Raw genomic sequence first — 22,511 nt, 5'->3', positions numbered from 1 at the left:
TTCAATGAACTTCTTTAATGGAATATATGGCCATGTAACAAAATAGTTTGATTGAAAAGCTCATAATGTTCTTTGATATTGTCTTGGTTTGAATGATTGTTTCTCTACCGCTGATATGGATCTGCATCTCTACCAAACTCTGGTGTTTTGCGTATTGAGTCTGCAGAGAGAAATTACATATACGTTACAGATGAGAGATATCAAAGATTCCCAAATAGTAATTGAAGTTATACAGCAAATAGGAGTCCTCAAGGCAAATAGAATATTAAAAACTCTAGGGTGCATATTCAATTGGAAGCATTACTGTTTTTCTGCAGCCTCGCGGTTTTTCCTATTCAATTGTCGGGGATAAAATCAGCTGTGTTAATTTCAATAGGAATTAATGTAGCTTTTTTTCTCACAGCCCGCCAGCAGATGCAAAAGTAAGGAAAATCCACATTTTATGTTTAAAATGTTGGGACTTTCCTCAGAACCTTTAAGACACCTCTCCTAATGAATAATTAAGCAATTTGAATTTTCCAAGTAGCTTAATTAGTCCAACAATCACATGAAATTATTGCTTGTTAAACAAAAAATTGCATAAAATTACCCCAAAATTGTACATTAATTTATGCACCCCAAATTTAATTAAACTATTTAAAAAATAATACAAATAATACATTTTGTTTGTTTTTTCATTTAAATAGTTCTGCAATTAAATTAAATTTGTTTACTTTTTAAAAAAAAATTTGTACTTTAAAAAATGCACAAATGAGCCGTTTAATGCATTTTTAAACAACAATATATTTTTCTTTGGGACAAAAATAAACATTATTACTGTTACCCAATATTTTTTCTATCATGTTTTAGGGTACAGGTTGTTCTCTATTTTTTCTTTTAATTGGTGTTTGCGGTATAAATTACGCAACCATTTTTTTTCATTTGGATATTGTGAGCATAGGGAGCACACATACCCACGGTAATGAAAAATGGTTGTGATGTCCGCAGTAATTTTTACCCCAAAAATTGTGCACCCAATTCAATATGCCCCTAAATGGTTTATTTGGCAATGGGGTTCTATACCTTTCATAGATAAGGATATATTAGTCGTATTATGCAACAAGTTAAGAAAAATTGACCACTCTGTTGAAAGGAAGGACATTGCATAGACTACGGCTCTGTTAATTGCAGTATGTACAGTATGAAGCCAAACCACTAATCCTCCAGATGTCAGTCAGGATGCAATGTGAATCTGATAACTGCATCTGAACTGGGTATGTGGTCGTTGTCTTATTGCGCTAATGGTGTGCTCTCAGATTAAGCTGACAAAGGTGAGTTGCTGTATCTCTGTCAGATTTGGTAAAAAAAACTTGCATAGTAAAGTGTAAAAGATCTAGAGCATACACAGTAAGAATATTCCTTTTCCAATTTAATTTGCCATAAATCCCCACCAAGTTCTGCTGGTGGTCTCTTTGGGACCATACAAAAGATATTTACAGAAAAAAATAAAAATAAAAGTACACTTGTAAGGCACTCCAATTTACAAAGATAGTACTAGACATACTGTAGAAATTGAGACCAAGTGAATAAACTTTATTGAATATACGTTACATATAAAACTGAATAGATATGACAAACCTCCTGTACTATTTAACTTAGCAAAATATGACAAGAGAATAAAAAAGGTGATGATATATGTAGAGAGCAGAGTAGCACTCACTATATAGACTGCATCTGCTGGGGTGCAAAAACTTAGGTGAATCCACGAGGGGAAGCCATAATATTCGTTGAAAAAAGTGCACTCACCAGACTTTGTTCAAATGAAAAAAATACTCATCACTTTATTTGCAGCATCTGACATGGCAGGTTGAGGGTCTTGAGAAAGGTCCCTACGCGGACCGAAACGTCGACCAAGGATAACTATTGTTTATACAGATGCTGCAAATAAAGTGATTTGTATTTTTCTCATTTGGACAAAGTCTGGTGAGTGCACTTTTTCCAACATATATATACAGTGCCTTGCAAAAGTATTCACCCCCTTTGCATTTTTCATGTTTTGTTACCTCACAACCTTGAATTACAATGGATTGTTTGAAGGTGTGCATCATTTCATTCACAGAACATGCCTACAACTGTGAAGTTATGTTTTTTTTTTTATATTGTGAATCAAACAACATTTAGGACAACATAACAGAAAACTTCAGCGTGCATAACTATTCACCCCCCTAAAGTCAGTACTTTGACGAACCACCTTTTGCGGCAATTACAGCTGCAATTCACTTTGGATAAGTCTCTATGAGCTTGCCACATCTTGCCCCTGGGATTTTTGTCCATTCCTCAAGGCAAAACTGCTCCAGCTCCTTCATGTTGAATGGTTTCCGCTTGTGAACAGCAATCTTCAAGTCTGACCACAGATTCTCAATTGGATTGAGATCTGGGCTTTGACTAGGCCATTCAAACACATTTAAATGTTTCCCCTTAAACCACTTGAGTGTTGCTTTAGCAGTATGCTTCGGGTCATGGTCCTGCTGGAAGGTGAACCTCCGTCCCAGTCTCAAATCACAGGCAGACTGAAACAGGTTTTGCTCAAGAATATCCCTGTATTTAGCACCATCCATCTTTCCCTTGACTCAAATCAGTTTCCCAGTCCCTACTGCTGTAAAACATCTCCACAGCATGATGCTGCCACCACCATGTTTCACTATGGGGATGGTGTTCTTGGGGTGATGGGATGTGTTGGGTTTGCACCAGACATAGCATTTTCCTTGGTGGCCGAAAAGTTACATTTTAGTCTCATCTGACCAGAGCACCTTCCTCCATACATTTGGGGAGTTGCACACATGCCTGTTGGCAAACTCAAATCGTGTCTTCTTATTTTTATCACTAAGTAATGGCTTTTTTCTGGCCACTCTTCCATAAAGCCCAGCTCTATGGAGTATATGGCTTATTGTGGTCACATGCAAAGATACACCAGTCTCTGCTGTGGAACTCTGCAGCTCCTTCAGGGTTACCTTTGGTCTCTGTGCTGCCTCTGATTAATGCCCTCCTTGCCCGGTCTGTGAGTTTTGGTGGGTGGCCTTCTCTTGGCAGATTTGTTGTGGTACCATGTTCTTTCCATTTGATGATGATGGATTTGATTGTGCTCCAGGGGATCATCAAAGATTTGGATATTGTTTTATAACCCAACCCAGAATTGTACTTCTCAACAACTTTGTCCCTGACTTGTTTGGAGAGCTTCTTGGTCTTCATGGTGTGATGCCTCTTGCTTAGTGGTGTTGCAACCTCTGGGGCCTTTCAGAAAAGGCGTATTTATACTGACAGATCATGTGACACTTAAGGTGCGTACACACTGGGCGATAAAGTGGACGACTGAACAATAACGATATCGTTATCGTTCAGTCGTCCACTTTATCGTCCATTTTTAACCCCAAAAAGATAAACGATAACGACGACGCGCGTTCCCGCGGGTCATTCGTCATTATCGTTCATCGGGCTGACATGCAGGCCAACCTGACGATCTCGTCAGGTTGCTGCATGTCAGGGAATGGGGGAGAGAGCCCGGCGCTGAACGATATCGTTAATGATATTGTTCAGCGGCTGTGCTCAATGTCATGAACGACATTGAGCACAGCCTGCCGAGGACAACACTACACAATATCGCTCAGGGAGCATATCGTGTAGTGTGTACCCACCATTAGATTTCACACAGGTGGACTTCATTTCACTAATTATGTGACTGCTGAAGGTAATTGGTTGAACCAGAACTTTTGAGGGGCTTCATAGCAAAGGGGGTGATTACATATGCACATGCCAATTTTCCGAATTTTATTTATAAAGATTCTTTTTTATATATATTTTTCTCATTTCACTTCACCAAACTAGACTATATTGTGCAGATCCATCACATAAAGTTCAGATAAAAAAAATAAAAATAAATTGCAAGTTGTAATGTAACAAAAAAGGTAAAAAGCCAAGGGGGGTGAATACTTTTGCAAGGCACTGTGTGTGTGTGTGTGTGTGTATGTATGTATGTATGTATGTATGTATGTATATATATATATATATATAATTTTCTATTATACATATTTATGAAAGTACGTACAATTATGTTATAACATACCATACAGATGGAATCGGTATGTAATGCCGGCGACTTTTTAGCCGCCGGATCAAATACCGACAGCGGCATTCCGGTGGGTCGAAATACCTACAGCTAAAGGTAAGTACCCTAACCCTCCCCTCTCCCCCCCACTAACACTCCCTTAGTGGTGCCTAACCCTAACCTCCCCCCCTAGAGCCTAACCATAACCTCCCCCTGTTTGTGCCTAAACCTAACTCTCCCTCCCCGCACCCTAAACCTAACCCTCCCAGGGGGGTGCCTAACCCACCTAGTGATACCTAACTGTAACCCCCCCTTTCCCTATCCTAACTCTCCCAGGGGGGTGCCTAACCCTAAGTACCCCCAGGGGTCCCTAAAGCTAACCCTCCTCCACCCCACCGTGGCTACACGCTAAAACACCCGGCTTACCTTCGTTCGGTAAGCTGGGTGTCGGGATTTAGTAGTGGGGCTAATGATAGGCGTCGGGATTTCGATGCCTATCTTTAGTCCCATGTCGGGATGTGGGAGTCGGGATATCCGTGGGTGGGATAGCTGCCTACAGTTATTGACTGTCTTATGTACAGGAAGTACCATAGTGTCACTTATGTTTGTGCTTTTCATAGGTAGAGAGTGCAATACAAAGTACAAGTGACATTTAGCACAGTAGTGACTAAATCTGGCCATGGTGTTTTTCAGAACATTGAGCAAATGCTGCTTTCAGGGCTTGTATGTAGAAATAGCAGGAAAAGAACCAGAAGACAGCGCAGCAGTAAAGCATTTCCTCATCTTCCTCCACATAATCAGGATGTTTAACCGCTTTTCCAGAGCAGTCTGACTAGGACCTTGAGGGTATACTGGGTAGAAGCCGCATTTTGTAAGTATAGGTTTACTTTGGTAATGACCTACCCATATTAGTCAGACCCCATGTTTGAGTAAACAGATATATCGACGATAAAATAATGAATATTAACTGATTTGTAAAAGAAGAGAAGATGTATATTACGGTTATATATAAGTGTGGTGCTGCTCAGGGCAAGAGTCTTGAATGTTGTCTGGCAAATGGGGTGCTTAATAAGTTCAGCAAGGCTACAGCAAACTGATTAAAACCTGTACACAGGTTAGTAGTGGGGCTAATGGTAGGCATACAGTAGGTGTGCTTACATGTATGTACCTTCGCTGTAGGGATGGCCTTTGGAAACCAATGGTTGGCAACCATCAATATTTCAGGTACAATGGAAAAGCTTTTTCCATTCGATACAGGGATTGTGGCAGCTGTCACCATCACATACTTGTTTCCAAAGGCTCATTAGACGGTTAATTACATCCATATTGCTGCGGACATCAGTAAAGGGTTTTTGAAGCAGAAATTCAGGCTTCCACTTTGCATGTGCGCTAACATTACCTTGCGTTGGCTACATGCTAACCCAGGGTGTGTTACCATGGCCTTATTGCAATGGTATCTCTACCTTACTCCTATCCCAAATAGTCAGTCAGTAGAGGACTTGAGTCCCTACTGTGCAATGCAAGATTTAACATCTGACATAATGATCAGCTAGCATTCGGAAGAAGCTGTCAGAGTAGAACTGCAGACTGTGGCAGTCTTCACAATGCTACACCAAAGAGCTGGAGTAGGCATGACCAGAAATAAGAGCTAGTGAGAGCAAGTAAAGACTCAAGCGTATGTGAGTAAGCAAGGCGAGGAGAAACAAAGGTTGTCCACATCCAGAAAATCTTTAAGGTGTCCAACTCCCATCAAAAGTGTGGAAGGTACGTCACTCAGTATGTGTGCTTACATGTATGTGCTTACTTGTAGGCTTATAACTAGTTTCTTTATGTCCTCATCAGATGTACAGCCAACAGGGATCCTCAGACCAATATATAATATAGGCAGAAATCCAGAGAGAAAGGGGAGCGGTCAAAAAATTTAACTAGATCAATAAAAGTTTATTAAAAACAAAATGAGGCAAGAAAACATGCATACCATACTGTATATGAACAACATGCAATCCACTGCAGAAGATGGAACCTGGGTATATCAATACAGTGGCAATGTGGGTCACACTAGGTATGCAGTACTCATGAATAAAAAGACACTCTATCCATGTGTTTCAACGCACTGCTGTGTCTTTATCAAGATGAGTGTCTGAAATCAAACTAAAATACAAATAGATATAAATAAGGAATATATATTTCCATTAAAACAATCAAAAATCTTGTTGTACTCACCATAAATTAAATCTAAATAAAAGAACAGCGCTTACCCCAATCAAGGAATCAGATGCAAATGCAGCAGTAAAAAGAGGTATTTGCCAACCTCCCAAGCAGAAAACTAAAGAAATGGTATAATGTGCTTAGGTACCCCTACTGAGACACTAATACAGTCACATATAGAAATGTATCTAGGTTTTATTAATACAATAACCACATTATTATCAATAAAAAATACAATTCATTGCACATAGGCCTTAATAATAAAAAAATATATATTCTATTCCTAGGAACAAGAAAACATATTTATGAAAAATAGTTACAAAGAGTTGATCAGAGTCTATTGGTAAAATGTAGCTTTCTAACAAAGGGGAAAGTATCCACAGACTGAAATGTCCAAAATGAAACCCCGTTTTTACATAGCTGCCATATTGTGATGCCGGCACTTATCAGGGACACTGTGTATCGCCTGCCTCAGGCAGGCGAAACCAAATCCCAGATAAGAAGGTGTTTTCTCCCGATAGCAGCAGAAAAAAAAACATACAGTAGGTCCGCCACTTTTCGCAGATCCTATGTATTTTCATGAGAAAAACCGAACATTTCTGGGCATAATAAACGGGGTTTAATTGGATAGCACAATAAAAAAATCGCCAAAAAAGCCCCGTATTTTACGGCCGAAAATTTTTCAGAGCTAATTGGATACCCCCCATAATATGCATGTTTTCTTGCCTCATTTTGTTTTGAATAAACAAAATGCTCCCCTTTCTCTCTGGATTTCTGGCTATATTATATTTCGGTCTGAGGATCTCCATCGGGTGTACATCTGATGAAACCATTATATGCCTATATACTTATACACGGAAGCATACATGTAAGCACACCTACTGAGTGACGTACCTTCCACACTCGGGGTGCTTTTAATAGGATTTGGACACCTTAAAGATTTTCTGGATGTGGACTTCCTCACCCTATTCTATCTAAACAGACACGAGGAGTGTAAACCTTTTTTGTGAATAAACGATATCACACTATTGTTTCTCCTTTGTTGTTTATTTTCATGTACGGACCATATTACTGAAAACATCTGGAGATTCTGACATTTTGAAACTGGTGGAACAACCTATAGCGCAAAATTGTAACAGCGTTCTTGTTCTGTATATTTATATGTAGGTAACTTATTTTACGGTCTTTGTTGCTGCCTTTGGAGTGCAGCGCCAAGGTTTAGAATATCTCCTGTATATCTTACAGATATACAAATGTTGCACACCAGATTGATCAGTGCATGCTAGCAATGTAGTTTTGTCACTCCCAGTTGTTCTATTGATACGAATAAGATGCAAATTTTGAGCGAGAAAGGCACTTGGCGTGGCCGAGTCGTCCGGGACCTGATGCACAGATGAGGGCACATCTCATATTGACTGTAGACACTGGCTGGTGTAAACGGTGGTACCTTGTGTAGAGTGCCTTAATATGGTATACAGTATATAGATTTTAGACAGGAACACCATCAGGAACACCATCAGGGTGTTTATGTGGAGGGGTGCTCTACACACTCTGTTCCACACACCCTGTTTCCACTTTTCAAATTCTATATATAAGAGTATTGGTGACTGATATAGTGGTTTCTCATTATTTTCATATGCCATATCGTCCATAACGAGGAGAAGATACATATGTGAACCCTTAAACTACAGCACAAGATTTCTACGACTACAAAAGGAATGTAACAATTGTATTAACTGTAGGCTATAATTATCCATTTTTGTGAAGCGCCCTTTTGTATATCTACTTCTCTCTATTCTATGTCTATGACTGTATTATTTTATACATATGTTGCATTATAAAGCATTCCCAGGACTACTGCAGTGCATAATCTGGTAGATTATACTGCATGAGCTATAAGTATTTACTGTGCAGTATATATTTACAAAGGGTCTAAGACCTTGCACTTTATTTCCCTGATGTCTGCAGGCTATATGCTCTCTAATGGCGCCTGTGGTGGCTGGTCACACCAATTAGGCATGGGCCCCTACCACTGCATTCTCCCTGGGGGCCCTTCATTCATGTGCGTTTGCCTGATCCAGAGCATGTGCTGTTGCAAATTTCTTTCCTTAGTGCATGCTGAAATACACACATTACGTCTGCATTTCCACTTGCTTCCAACTCTGAATCATGCCCTTAATGTATACAGTTTAATGAAATTTAATTCCTCAGGAGTTTTGTAGTGAGACGTTCTCTGCTGTTAGATAGCCGTGAACGGGTTGCGTACTGGATGCCGACCCTCGGAATCTCAGCGGTCAGAATCCAGACGCTGGCATCCGGTAGGGTTAGGATACCGACACCTGGCGGTAAGTATCCTAACCCTACCCCTAAACCTAACGCTCCCTCCCCCCCTGCAGCCTAAGCCTAACCTCCCCCCCAGCACCTTAAATCTAAGCCCCCCACCCTAGTGCCTAACCCTAACCCTCCCCCTAGAGTCTAACCCTCCCACTAACCCCACTACTTACTGACAGGATGCCGGCAGTTGGGATGCTGGCGCCGGGATTCTAAATGGTGTCGGAATTCCGGTCCCGGCATTCTGAACTCCGGCATCCCAACCGCTGGAATTTAAACTTCATCCCATGTGAACATATTATTATCAATGTCAGAATGCCCCCTACATTTGTAAAAAACATGGTTGTTAGTTTGGCTGTCATTACAAAAAATAAATGTGTCTTTCCTAGTATGTGACCACATCAAAGCCTAGCTTATAGACAGATGCAGCCAGGCATGTAAATCTTGTGTAAGACTGCCACTGTATTCTACACACAATGACTTTGCCATATAACAGCTTTGCAGTCTTATCAAAGATCTTTGATTTTGCAGTGTAAGTAAGGCAATGCAGAAATTGGGCTTTATATATATATATATATATATATATATATATATATATATATATATATATATATATATATAAAAGGTATGTATATATGTATGGGTTCCTTACCGTCTGACACCCTGGGGTGCATATTATCAAGTATTATCAACACAACATACAGTGTGAGAGCCAGTATGGAGAGACTGACCCCACACACCAGGAAACTGTAACTTCCTTCAGTCTGGATCACCTATATTGAAGGAAAACATACATAATTTCAGTAATACAGTATATATGCTGTTGGACAAATGATCCAAAAATGTATGCTGAGAGTAAAATCTGGAACATGTCATTATTTTATTACAAAACATATGTTTCTCTGCATTTTATTAGAAAACGTTAGTTATAGAGTGATTAATAATACAGAAATGTGAAGTACACTAGTCTTATACTGTACACACAGTTGATGGAAACATTTATTTTGTGAACTGAACCAATATTCATAGGAATGCAGCCTATGAAATTACTTGGAGCCATAGCCGTTTGAATATTGATCATTAGTTCTATAGTAAGGAATCAATATGATTTACCGCCAACAGCGGCAGCCCAGCAGGGGTGAAAATCCCGATCGTCAAAAGGTAAGTATTCACTAACCCTATTCTACCCCCTAACCCTCCCTAAGGGGTGCCTAACCCTAACCTCCCCCCAGGGCCAAACCCTAATCCTCCCTCTGTGCCTAAACCTAACCCCCCCTTCCCCGCAAACTAAAAACCTAAGTCCCCCGGGGATGCCTAACCCTAACCTCCCCCCCGGGGGTGCCTCAGCACCCCCCCCTTCCTCTAGCCTAAACCTAACCTAACCCTCCCCCGCGTGACTGTCCATGCCCGGCTTACCTTCGATCGGTAAGCCGGGTGTCGGGCTCCCAGGGTAGGTCTAATGACAGGCGCCTGTCATTAGTGCCTTGCCGGGATTAGACAGTCGGGAAGCCGTCCATCGGTTTCCCGACTGCTTCCCTTATAGTAAGGTGGCTGGTTCCTAGATAGGCTCAACCCTCAACTGCCTCCATTGTTCCAAAATGAGAGTCAGATAAAAATGTGATTTGCTGGGTTTTTTCAGACAGTTGCATCTCTCTTTAGTGTGTATGCGCATAATTTTGCAATTTGCTTTTTTTCACTTGTACGCCAGATGTGCTACTGCGTACGACTGGGTAGCCAAGACTGTAATGGGCATCCAGACGCGCTTAAAGTACTGCAAGGGCGGGATATGGGTGTGAAGTCGGGAACTGCATCTAAAATGTCTAGCGAAAAGCCGCAAACGTGGTCATCTGGAGGGGTCTAACTTGCAGGTGCTATAACCTTGGTGTGAGTTGCACAATGGTGATGACTGTGGGCCTGATTCAGAGATGGATGCTGATGCGATTTATACACGGATCGAGCGATTGTTTGTCATCGTGCATGCGCATAAACCACACTGTGCGTGCGCATGGATCGCGTTGCAAATATGGACACACAGAGGATTCCATCGCAAAGTGAGTGACAGGTTGTCAATGTTTGGGGGTGGTAACGGGGGGGGGTGGTCAGAAAAACACAGGTGTGTCTGACCGTTTAAACGCCGTTACGTGGGCGTGCATAAATTACCCCATGTGATCTCCTATGCATCATGAGAGCACTCTGCGTGTCAGGAGAGCTGCAGAGTCTGCGACTGGTCAGACCTGCTACAAGGGCAAGATGGCCGCTTGATGTGCCTCGATGTTACCAATATTTACACAGGTAAGCATCGTCGCACGCATATGAGAAGGCAGCGGTGGGTGTCCTTATGCTTGGATGATCCTCGTAACCATTAGCATATTTTCGCAGCTGCGTTCCTTGCAAAATCTCAGCTGCAATCGCATTAGCGTCCGTCTCTGATCAGGCCCAGTGTCTGATTAGTTGCACACATTTATGCAAGATCACTAACACAGCTGCAACATTGTTCTTAGGGGGTCATTCAGACCCGGTCGTTAGCGCCGATGCGCTCGGACCGGGTCGATGGCCCCCCACAGAGCATGTCCAAGGTCCCGCGTCGGGTGTCACTGCTGCTCAGAACACCAGAAGAGTGGCCGCCGTGGCCATTTTTCCAGCGTTCTGCGCATGCGCAGTAGACTCCGGGCTCTCTCTAGTGCCCAGAGTCAGTCGGCTGCCAGCCACCAGGGAGAGAGGAGGGGGCCCCACACGAGGAGTGCACACGGGCCTCCTCCTCTCTTAAAATGCCCCTGATTTTAATATTTGCTAAATGAAAATGCACAGCAGCTTCCTTGCGGCTGTGCAATACCGTCCAGGCCTGAATCAGATCCAAGGTATTGAGCTGCTCTACTATCTGTTACGGAACAGTAGCTGCTGCACAGGCATATCCAGCATCAGCTCAGGGAACATATAGCAATGCAGCCTTTGTGCACAAAGATACCCTAGCTATCTACTACACCATACACTACACACCTCTCATACCAGATGTCAGGCTGGTATGCCGATTCATAATGGTCGCTAGGTTTGACGTGCTGCACATACGCGCACGCAGGGAGGGTTTCTGAGTACCCAGAACCCCCCCTGCCCGCCGATCAGTAAGTGTAGTGCAGACCGCAGTGAGTGCAGGCCGCACTACACAGTAACAAACACACGGTAACATTGGCTGTTCTGCCCACTGCCGGAGCTGGACTGGAGCTCACTCATGAGCTCCACCTTCTGGCTCCTGCAGTGGGTGATGGGAGAGACATCATGACGTCAACGTCATGACATCTCTCCCATGGTGCAGAGTGGGCCGGGAGGACGGAGGAGCGGACAGCAGCAGGCACGGGGATTCAGGTAAGGGTTTTTGTTTTTTGTGTCTTTGACCCAAAAATGTAAGGGGCACTGCATAGGGGGGACTACTACTGGGGGCACTGTATAAGGGGCACTACTGAGGGTACTGCATAGGGGGGGCTACTACTGGGGGCACTGCATAAGGGGGACTACTACTGGGGAACTGCATAGGGGGGACTACTACTTGGGGCACTATATAAGGGGAACTACTGAGGGTACTGCATAGGGGAGACCACTACTGGGGGCACTGCATAGGGGGGACTACTACTGGGGGCACTGCATAGGGGGACTACTACTGGGGGCACTATATAAGGGGAACTACTGAGGGTACTGCATGGGGGGACCACTACTGAGGCCACTGCATAGGGAAGAAGGCCATTCTGCATTGTCTTTGCAAATTCATATTTTGCTGCAAAATGATGACAGTCTGTTCATTCTGGGTGGTAAAGTTGGTGTAAGACTGGGAACACTTACACTGCTGTCACTTGTCTTTACACTACACAACATGCTCCCTTTTTTATCTTGTTAAACTAGTTTTTCATTTTTCCTTTCTTCCACAAAATAAGTGTATCTGTAAATATGGTATATCAATATCTCCAAACAGAATTCATATTTTCTTACCGTTCCTACTAGGATCTGAAGAACCATCTCACCCATCCCAGCTGCTGTAACAAGAACCGTAGTTGCACATCCTGTGAATATACATATAAGACAGAATGTAGTCATATTTTGTTGCAAATACAATCATTTCATTATATATAAACACACATAAAAATTATTATATTTATGAATATGGCCTTAATATCATCACTGGTCCCAGAAGCAGTGTATTACAAAATCATTACTGAGATTCACTTTCTAGGACTGTGGAATTGTTACTTAATAATGTCTTCTATATTGAAATAACGTTTGTAAAACTGGACATTTCTAGTGAGGGGTTTTGCTAAGAAAATCCCAAACAGAAAAGTTTTGGGATCCAATGAGGGAAGTAGCGGCAGAGTGGTCCGGATGCAGTCCCACACCCATTCTCAGTACAGGAGAGCCGGAGCACAATCCCACAGCATGTGCCAAAATATACAGTGCACAATATTACACTTGAGTCTGACCTGACCCCCCATGGTGATCGGACCTTAAGAGTTATTATACATTCTATGCAAAACATATAAATATATCTACTGAAATCAGACACCGGAAGTAACATAGCGGATATTACCTAAACCAGAAGTTCCCAAACACGGTCCTCAAGGCTCCCCAACAGTTCAGGTTTTAGAGATATCCATGGTTGAGCACAGGTGACTTAATTAGTACATCAGTCAATTTGATTTAACCACCTGTGCTCAACCATGGATATCTCTAAAACCTGAATGTTGGGGAGCCTTGAGGACCGTGTTTGGGAACCTCTGCCCTAAATTGTTGCCAGTGTTCATCGGAAATGATACAGCTTCCCATCTGCCCCATAGATGAGGCAGCTCTATAGGGGGAATCAAGAGATTAAGGTTAGAATACAGTATAGAAACTGCTTTACTGGATTCCAGTTTCAGAAGTGTTTGTTTAATGGGGGAAATCATGAACAAGAGTCTCAGAACTAAGTAGCAGTGGCGTAACTAGGGTATTTGGAGCCCAGGGCAAATTTGAAAATGGAGCCCCCCCCTTTGTGCGCGCGCCTGAGGCGCGTGCTGAAAAATGGGCGTGGTCATTTAAAAATGGGGCATGTCAACATGACACACACCTCTTTATCGTCACTCAAAACATTCCTATCCATATGCACCTTAAGCCCAGTAGTGCCCCTTATACAGTACCCCCAGTATGCAATGTCCCCAGTTGTGGTCCCTCTTTATGCAGGCCCATAGTAGTGCCTCTTACACAGTACCCCCAGTAGTGGTCCCCCTTATACAGCCCCCCATTAGTTCCCCTTATTCAGTGCCCCCAGTAGTGTTCCCCCTTATGCAGTGCCCCCAGTAGCAGTCCCCACAATACAGTGCCCCCAGTAGTGGTACCCCCCTTATGCAGTGCCCTTTATTTAGTGCCCCCAGTAGTAGTCCTCCCCCTATGCAGTGCCCACAGTAGTGGTCCCCCTTATGCAGGTCCCCGGTAGTGATCCCCCCTATCCAGTGCCCCCTGTAGTGGTCCTCCCTATTTAGTGCCCCCAGTAGTTTTCCCCCAAGTGCAGTGCCCCTAGCAGTAAGCCTCTTATATAGTAGTGCCCCCAGCAGTAGTTCTCCCCCCTATGCAGTGCCCCCAGCAGTAGTTCCCCCCTATCCAGTGCACCCTGTAGTGGTTCTCCCTATTTAGTGCCCCCAGTAGTGGTCCCCCCCTATCCAGCGCCCCCTATGAAGTGCCCCCAGGAGTGTTCCCCCTTATGCAGAGCCCCAGTAGTGATCCCCCCCTATCCAGTGCCCCTTATACAGTGCCCCTGTAGTGGTCCTTACTATTATTGCCCCCAGTAGTGGTCTCCCCAGTGCAGTGCCCCTAGTAGTAAGCCTCTTATATAGTGCCCCCAGTAGTAGTTTCCCACCCCAGTAGTAGTCCCCAGTAGAGGTTCCCTCTCCCGATGTAGTGCCCCCAGTAGTAGCCCCCCCCAGTAGTAGACACCAGTAGTGCTCCACCCCCAATAGAGGTCCACCCCCAGTAATGGTGCCGCCAGTAGTAGCCACCCCCTCCCCTGTTGTGACCCCAGTAGTGCAGACACATTTAAAAAAATAATAAATACACTTACCTGAATCCACGCTCCGGCTCCGGACACCGCTCCCGCCACCGCACGTCAGTCCTCCGGGCTGGTGTGCTCACCATTATGACGTCTCTCCCATTACCCACTGCATGAGCCGGAAGGCGGAGCTCGTGACTGAGCTCCAGCCCGGCTCTTGCAGTGGACGCTGCATAGGTCAATGAGAGTCTGTCTGACTCTCATTGGCTGCTGATTCACACACACATCGCTGCCACTCTGCGGTGATGTGTGTGCAGCAGCAGCAGCCAATGAGAGTCGTCTGACTCTCATTGGCTGCTGGTAAGCACACACATCGCTGCCGCGCTGGCAGGGATGCGTGTGTTAGCACAGCCTAAGCCCGCCTCCCACTCTCCTCATGGCGCTATTGGGCAAGCGCTCAGGGGGAGGGAAGGGGCTCGGCTGTGCAGCAGAGGACCGGCGCAGGGAAACCTAGCGCTGGTCCTGTATAAATGTGTAGCGCTGACCGCACACACTGCCTAACTAGGGCGTGCCGGTACCGTGGCCGGTGGTGTTCGTCGTGTCCCCCCCCCCCCCGCTCCGCCGGTCCTACGGCGCCCAGGGCACACGCCCTGCTCGACCCCCCTTAGTTATGCCACTGCTAAGTAGCAATTATAATTACCGATAGGAGGGAGAGTTAGAATGACCAAAATAAAATTTTACTTGTTCAGAACTCTGGAATGAGTCAGATAAATACACCTTGCCCAGAGTGTGTACACCAGCATGGAGCCAGAAAATATGTCCTTTAAATGCATCCAGTGCAGGGAGCCTGGCATTATTCCATAGAGACATGTCAGGGTCAAATCTTGTACCTCCAAAAGACCATGACACAGATTCCAGACACATAACACCCGCTTAAGAATAGTGGCAAGAGCTCATGCACCATAACATCATAACATATAGGCAGGGCCATCAAGAGGCCCAGGTACTGGAGGGCATGGCCAAATAAAAAAAAGAATACTATGTTTGCGCTCCAGGGGGTTAAGGCTACGATCAGAGCAATCGCCCCCACCTGACAAATTTCTTTGCTCAATACTGCTGGCTGCTCTCCGGCAGGGAGAGAGAGGTGACTACTGCTGGTTAGAAGCAACAGTCTCCATGGATCCTCCGCGGTACAGGGAGGCTGTTGCAGCAGCAGTCTCAACTCTCTCCCTGCCTGATGTGCTGCTGCACTACTATACAGTGGCCAGCGGTAGTGGGCACAAGAGAAGTTTTACAGGATCTGACCCTGCCTCAGCAGTGCTGTAAAGGGAGACAAAGTCCCCTTCAGCAGCTGACCAGGGCCCTGGCGCCCCTGCATGTAAGGGGAAATTGGAAAGGAGACAGAGAAGGTCCGCTTGATCTCTCAGATGGCCCAACAGAGTGCCAGACAAAGAATCCTTCAACCAATAAACAAAATGTGATAGGCAGCTAAATAATAGGTTTTCAAACTAGGGATGACCGGACCACCTGGACCTTTAGTTCAAAACTTGGTATGTAGTTTAATGTTAGCTTTTGTGCCCCAAATACAGTAAATGATAGCAGGCTGTTTAAAACGGCAAATACCTGGGGTCTCCTTTAGTAACGCGTTTTATCACCAAAACAAGTGATAAATTTCAGTGTGTATGATAAATGGTGCTCCAGCCAATCAGCTCCCAACTGTCATTTTTCTAATAGTTGACAGTTCGCAGCTGATTGGCTGGAACACCATTTATCATACACAGTGACATTTATCACTCGTTTTGGTGATAAAACTCGTTACTAAAATGGGGGCCATGGTTAGGGAGATAAATCAGGAAATGTCATGCTTTTTTTCAGTTTTGGTACATGTATAAATGAATACTGATATTGATTTTGGAATGTAACTTGACCAAAAAGTGCCAAAAAGGACTCCAGAGCGAAGGGGTTATTTTACTGCTCTCTTCATCTACCACTAGATGGCAATATTTACACTATGCTGTCAGTTTGTTTAAACTCATCCAATGTTCTGTACTGTGTGTGCAGTGCTCTCTCTAAACATGATTTACTGAAGTTATCTTATATATTCTCAACATATAAGTTATTTTAATTTCTAGTGCTTACCAATGAAGTCTCCTACTTTGGGGGGTTTTGTGACCTCCATTATTGCACTCTATATTTCATACATGCATAAAATGCATTCCATGGAATCTGAGTTTCACTTTCAACTCAAAATACTTAATTAGATTAGGTTCACAACAAGATACTTTTAAAGCACATAAAGATATGAGGGTATCACAATGCAGTTGCACACTACAGCCATGGCCAAAAGTTTTGAGAATGACACAAGTATTCTTTTCACAAAGTTTGCTGCTTCAGTGTTTTTAGACCTTTTTGTCAGATGTTACTATGCTATACTGATGTAAAATTACAAGCATTTCATAAGTGTCAAAGGTTTTTATTGACAATTACATTGTTTATGCAAAGCGTCAATATTTGCAGTGTTTACCCTTCTTTTTCAAGACCTCTGCAATTCGCCCTGGCATGCTGTCAGTCAACTTCTGGGCCACATACTGACTGATGGCCGCCCATTCTTGCCTAATCAATGCTTGGAGTTTGTCAGAATTTTGGGGGTTTTGTTTGCCCACCTGCCTCTTGAGGATTTACCACAAGTTCTCAAGGTCTGGGGAGTTTCTTGACCATGGACTCAAAATTTCGAAGTTTTGTTCCCTGAACCACTTAGTTATCACTTTTGCCTTATGGCAAGGTGCTCCATCATGATGGAAAAAGCCATTGTTTGTCACCAAATTGTTCTTGGAAGGTTGGGAGAAGTTGCTCTTGGAGGATGTTTTGGTACTATTCTTTATTTATGGCTGTGTTCTTAGGCAAAATTGTAAGAGATCCCACTCCCTTGGCTGAGAAGCTACCCCGCACATGAATGGTCTCAGGATGCTTTACAACCATCCCAGAACAGTTTGGTTATGAACAATGCCATTTCCAGCATGATGGAGCACGTTACCTTAAGTGGCTTGGGGGAACAAAACATCGAAATTTTAGATCCTTGGCCAGGAAACTCCCCAGACCTTAATCCCATTGAGAACTTGTGGTCAATCCTCAAGAGGCGGGTGGACAAACAAAAACGAACAAATTCTGACAAACTCCAAGCATTGATTAGGCAAGAATGGGCGGCCATCAGTCAGTATGTGGCCCAGAAGTTGATTGACAGCATGCCAGGGCGAATTGCAGAGGTCTTGAAAAAGAAGGGTTAACACTGCAAATATTGACTCTTTGCATAAACAATGTAATTGTCAATAAAAGCCTTTGACACTTATGAAATGCTTGTAATTTTACATCAGTATACCATAGTAACATCTGACAAAGAGGTCTAAAAACACTGAAGCAGCAAACTTTGTGAAAACCAATACTTGTGTCATTCTCAAAACTTTTGGCCATGGCTGTACAATCGCCAGTCTTCATGAAGTGATTTGAATGTACAGTATATTGTACTATATAAAAAACATCATCCCCCAAAGGGAATCTAAGCACCAAGGTCATGCTCATTGCCTTGTCATAGTGGGACACAGCCACAGGCCCGCAAATACTAAAGAAAAAAAAAACCTACACTGTAGTCAAAATCCTTTAATTTAAATAAACATTCCTGCAACACATTGTTCTCCGCTTTATCTTATAGCTTAATCCAAAGGAATGTTTTACTTTCTTTTTATTTTTGTCTCTTGTACTACAAAGGTTCAAAAATAAGAAAATCTGACAGGCTACCAATTCCTTAAGGCACCACAATCCGATTGAAAGGCCAGGGCCTTGTATGCAAGTAACCAAATTAGAGCAGTTTTGCTTTTGATTGGCTATTTGCATATACAGTACATCTCATGTGGGGTCTCATTCAACTACATTAGATCAATGAGGTTCATTATACATTTTATGAAAGTACATGGACTGAATTTGATTTATACCCAACTTGGGATTTTTCACCTTTATTAACAGGTGACCAGTCCAGGTGCTTAGATCACTGTTGGGGTGGGGGAGGGGAGTCACATGTAAAAAAAAAATATTATTTTTTTCTTTAATTTTTTTAAGCTACAAAGAATCGTGCAGATGATAATCATCATCATCATCATGGATCTTTGATTACTCCAAGCGTTGAGCACCCAGAAGGAATAGTCCTCCTGAGAGACATATCTGCGAATGTATCCACCTTTAATTGTGTTGTCGTTACGTGAACACACCACTACTGTATTTGGCCTACACAGCCCACCCCTTTCCTCGCCCTTTTCAATTCTCCATGTGCAATGAGAAGCAAGTTAAGGTTACGCAAAAAACTAGGTATGTATCCCACTAAAAATTAATGCTAATATTTTCTTTATCTCTCTCTTTTTAAATAGCCCCTTCACATCCAAATTCCTTATTTTCTGATAGTCCTTGTCTGTGCCCTTTCCTTTAAAGACTTCTATCTCTACGTACATGGCACTGCAATAGCCACGGTAAATAATAGTAATAATAACAGTAATAATTCATATGTGGGCATATCACAGATATATGACCTCTATATTGAAAATATTGCTGATGTTAGTAACGATAGACAAAAAGACATAGGGGCCTATTCATCATCGGAGGCTGTATGGCCCCCGATGATTAAGTAATGATCTCGCTGCGAGGGATACATAAGTATCCAACTCGCAGCGGGGGAAATTTTGCACTGCAGCAATTCATCATTGCTTCGGTGCAGGGACAGCTGCTCTGAAAATCAGCTGTCCCCTTGGCTAGTGTCGCAGCGACAGAAGTAGCTGTGTTACTTACCTCCTCCCTGACGGCACGGCTCCGCATGCGTGACCTTTTCATGCGCAAAGCCGCCGGGGAGGTAGTGAGAAGGCGATGCTCGGATCCCTCTTCGCATCCTCGGAACTCCTTGGGAAGGAGCGGGGATCCGAGAGCAAGCATCATCTGAAGATGAATAAGCGAACTCCGAAAACTTTCAGTTTTCAGAGTTTGCTGAATATCAGGTGGTCAATTTGGGACTCCTGATGATGAATTACCTGGTAACTAAAATATGCGGAAAAGCTAGTTTCCGCATGGTTACCGGGCTATTTATCGATGATAAATAGGCCCCATAGACATGTACTGTACATATATATTTATATTCAGATAGCTGCCATTTGCCGAGCTGGTTAAAAAATATTAATATTCATTTGACTAATATCAAATTATAAGCAGTTCTTTACAAAAAGATGATATACAGATTACAACGTTAAAACCCGTGTCGGCTAAACCTTCCGACTTTACTACCATTTGGTTCCCATGGTTGATGTTTAAAGACTCCACATTATACAATAATTTCAATGGTGTACTTACTACATCCGTTTCTGCAGCGTCCTAACTCCTATTTGTTTAAGTGTGGGGCCACTCACAAGTATATACATTAATTCTAGACAGGACAACGATAAATTGTCCCCTTTAATAAGCCCCCAGTTTGTCTCCTGCTCAATCCCTGCTTCCCTTCTGACTATCCTCCCCCTAACTTCACTTCCTTCTTAAGGTCTATCCTTTTTTTTCTCTTATACTCTCTTTTTGGTTATTGATTGATATATTCTGTATTTTTGCTGTGACCTTTTTTATATTGATAATTTTTTGTTATTCAAAATGGAATAATTGTTTATAAGTGTATACATTCTATTATATGTATTTCATTTGGAATTGCTTTGTCCTCTTTCAATAAAAACAGTTTGCATTAAAAAAACAAAAAAACCTGAGGCAGCTTCTACTTTTTCTTTCCGATGAGCTGCCCATGCAGCAGTCTGGTCAGTGACCCGGCCAGCTGGTTAACAGGTGCATGCGCAATGCATCTGTCAGGGTCCGCGACCGGTGTATGCACAGAAGCACCAGCTTCTAGGTACTGCTTTTGGCTGCAGCCCCTAGAAGCCAGATAGGGCTCACGGCAAGGCAGAGGAGTGGCTTCCTATTGGAAGCGCTCTCTCTGATAATCCCGGTCTAGACTGACAGTCCCAGGAGAAAACACCTCCCCTGGGACTGACTAAATAAAATTATTAAACTACATTGGCCCATTTTAACTGTATCTGGTTCATGTTATCACCAGTAATTCTATGCCTGTAAGTGAATGCCTACTGTAAAAGAGGTAGCAGAAGAAGTGTGTCAGATTGTGGCCCAGGATCGGCTGTTACTCACCTCAGCGCCGGCTACCCCTGAACCCCCGAGCGTTGAGACGCCAGGCGCGGCGGGTAACGTGCTGAGGATTAAACCTGGGGTCTGCTAGAACATCCACATGCTCGCTCCGTGATATGGTTTCTGCGGTTACCATCATGGACGCAGCCATGACAGTCTATATCCTGATTAGCCCTTTACCCAATGGTAGCATTGGTTGCTGTCAGCTGACACTATCCTCCAATGGACTGCTACCTTAGGGCTCTGGACAACAGGTAATGCCTGTACAACGTTGTTACTTCCAGTGCAGACTTGCTGTTGCAGCGTTCCAGGTTCCAAGCTCCGTTGCCTCTAGCGACTTGTTCCTAGTGTTTATCCATGGTGTCTTTACTGAGTACGTCTACTGAGTACAATCTCCTAGAGTCATCTCCTGTGCCAGTCCTGCTTCTGAAGCCACAGCGCATGTACTTAGTACGTCATCCAAGTACCATCTCATCATACCATTCTCCTGTGCCAGTTCTGCATCTGAAGCCACAGCGTATGTACTTAGTACGTCATCTAAGTACAATCTCCTAGTACCATTATCCTGTGTCAGCCTTGCGTCTGGATCAAGAGTGTGTACTAATTACATTACCACAGTACAAACTTCCAGTAACTGTTTCCTTTGCTTTCCGTGTGTTAAGTGTTCTTCCATTTCCCACTTGTGCCGGATACCTGACCAAAGGCCCCTGACCTGCTTAAGCCCAAATCCCGCTCAGAGGGGTCACTGGTGAACACCTCCCAGTAGGTTAGACTCCGCGCCCTTGGTCAGGTCTAGCCAACATCCAGTACTAGTAGATGAGGAAGTAATTCATCCAGGCACCTCGCCTCCTGTTCCTTCCCCAACCTGGGTCCACATCTTCCAATACCTCGGCAAAGGGTCAGTATAGCCTGAGCGTGATAATGTGTTTGTTTTGATTGTTAACCTCAATCAAAATTACTATATCTCTCTGTATTACACTTAATAGACATGCTTCTAGCATAAGGTACACAAATAGTGTATGTTAAACTATTACATACAATTTGTATATCCCTATGGTCTGCTTCAGACCATTAAAAACCTCACTGTAGCGTTAAGTCCCTTCTTACTCATTCACCACCGCATTCTAAAGAAAGTCAGTGTTACATTACTTTTTTTTCAAAATAGCTAATACCTGGATACCTACTAGAGAAGCTCCCAGACTTTTTGCAATAAATTGGAGAGTGTTTTTTTTTTAATCCTAATAATTAAAAATAATAAATTGATGTATGCATCAGTTGTTTTCTTAATTTCTCCTTGGCACACTATGGGTCTCAGTGGGCTATATATGCCATTATATGCTGGCACATGTGGTTTCTCATATGCTTCAGGGTGGTCAACCACTAGAAGGTAGTGGAAATGCTGGGACCTTGTATGCGCCATAAAATAAATAATTCCTTTTCTATTTTTCCACAAATATAACCACTCCCACTGCCCACAGTTGTGGGAAGATTCCTGACCAGTCCTAGCAACTGTACTGACCAGCCCAGGGCTGGTTGGTACTATTGCTGGGGGTATCCCAAACTGTTGTTTTTTCTGCCATAGTGTCACCAGGCCTGGCTGGCGGAATGGGTATGTAATGCTGGCTGTCGGGATGCCTCCTGTCAGAATACCGACAGCGGCATCCCAATGGTTGGTATCCC

General features: G+C 43.4%; 1 protein-coding gene across 1 annotated transcript in view; it reads right to left on the bottom strand.

Moving 5' to 3' along the window:
* Positions 1-22,511, bottom strand: part of SLC60A1 (solute carrier family 60 member 1) — a 98,747-nt gene continuing 76,236 nt past the window's right edge. The window contains exons 8-10 of the mRNA XM_088479663.1: positions 12,599-12,669; positions 9,273-9,393; positions 1-160 (exon numbers count right to left, since the gene is read on the bottom strand). Coding sequence (XP_088335789.1) covers positions 105-160; positions 9,273-9,393; positions 12,599-12,669 — 248 coding nt within the window. The 3' untranslated portion in view covers positions 1-104. The remainder of the gene's footprint in view (positions 161-9,272; positions 9,394-12,598; positions 12,670-22,511) is intronic.

This window comes from Taudactylus pleione, unplaced genomic scaffold, assembly GCF_031769625.1.
Source record: "Taudactylus pleione unplaced genomic scaffold, aTauple2 ptg000242l, whole genome shotgun sequence".
NCBI lineage: Eukaryota > Metazoa > Chordata > Amphibia > Anura > Myobatrachidae > Taudactylus > Taudactylus pleione.
The sequence above is the reverse complement of the archived record's forward strand: the minus strand, read 5'-3'. Positions and strand labels throughout refer to the sequence as shown.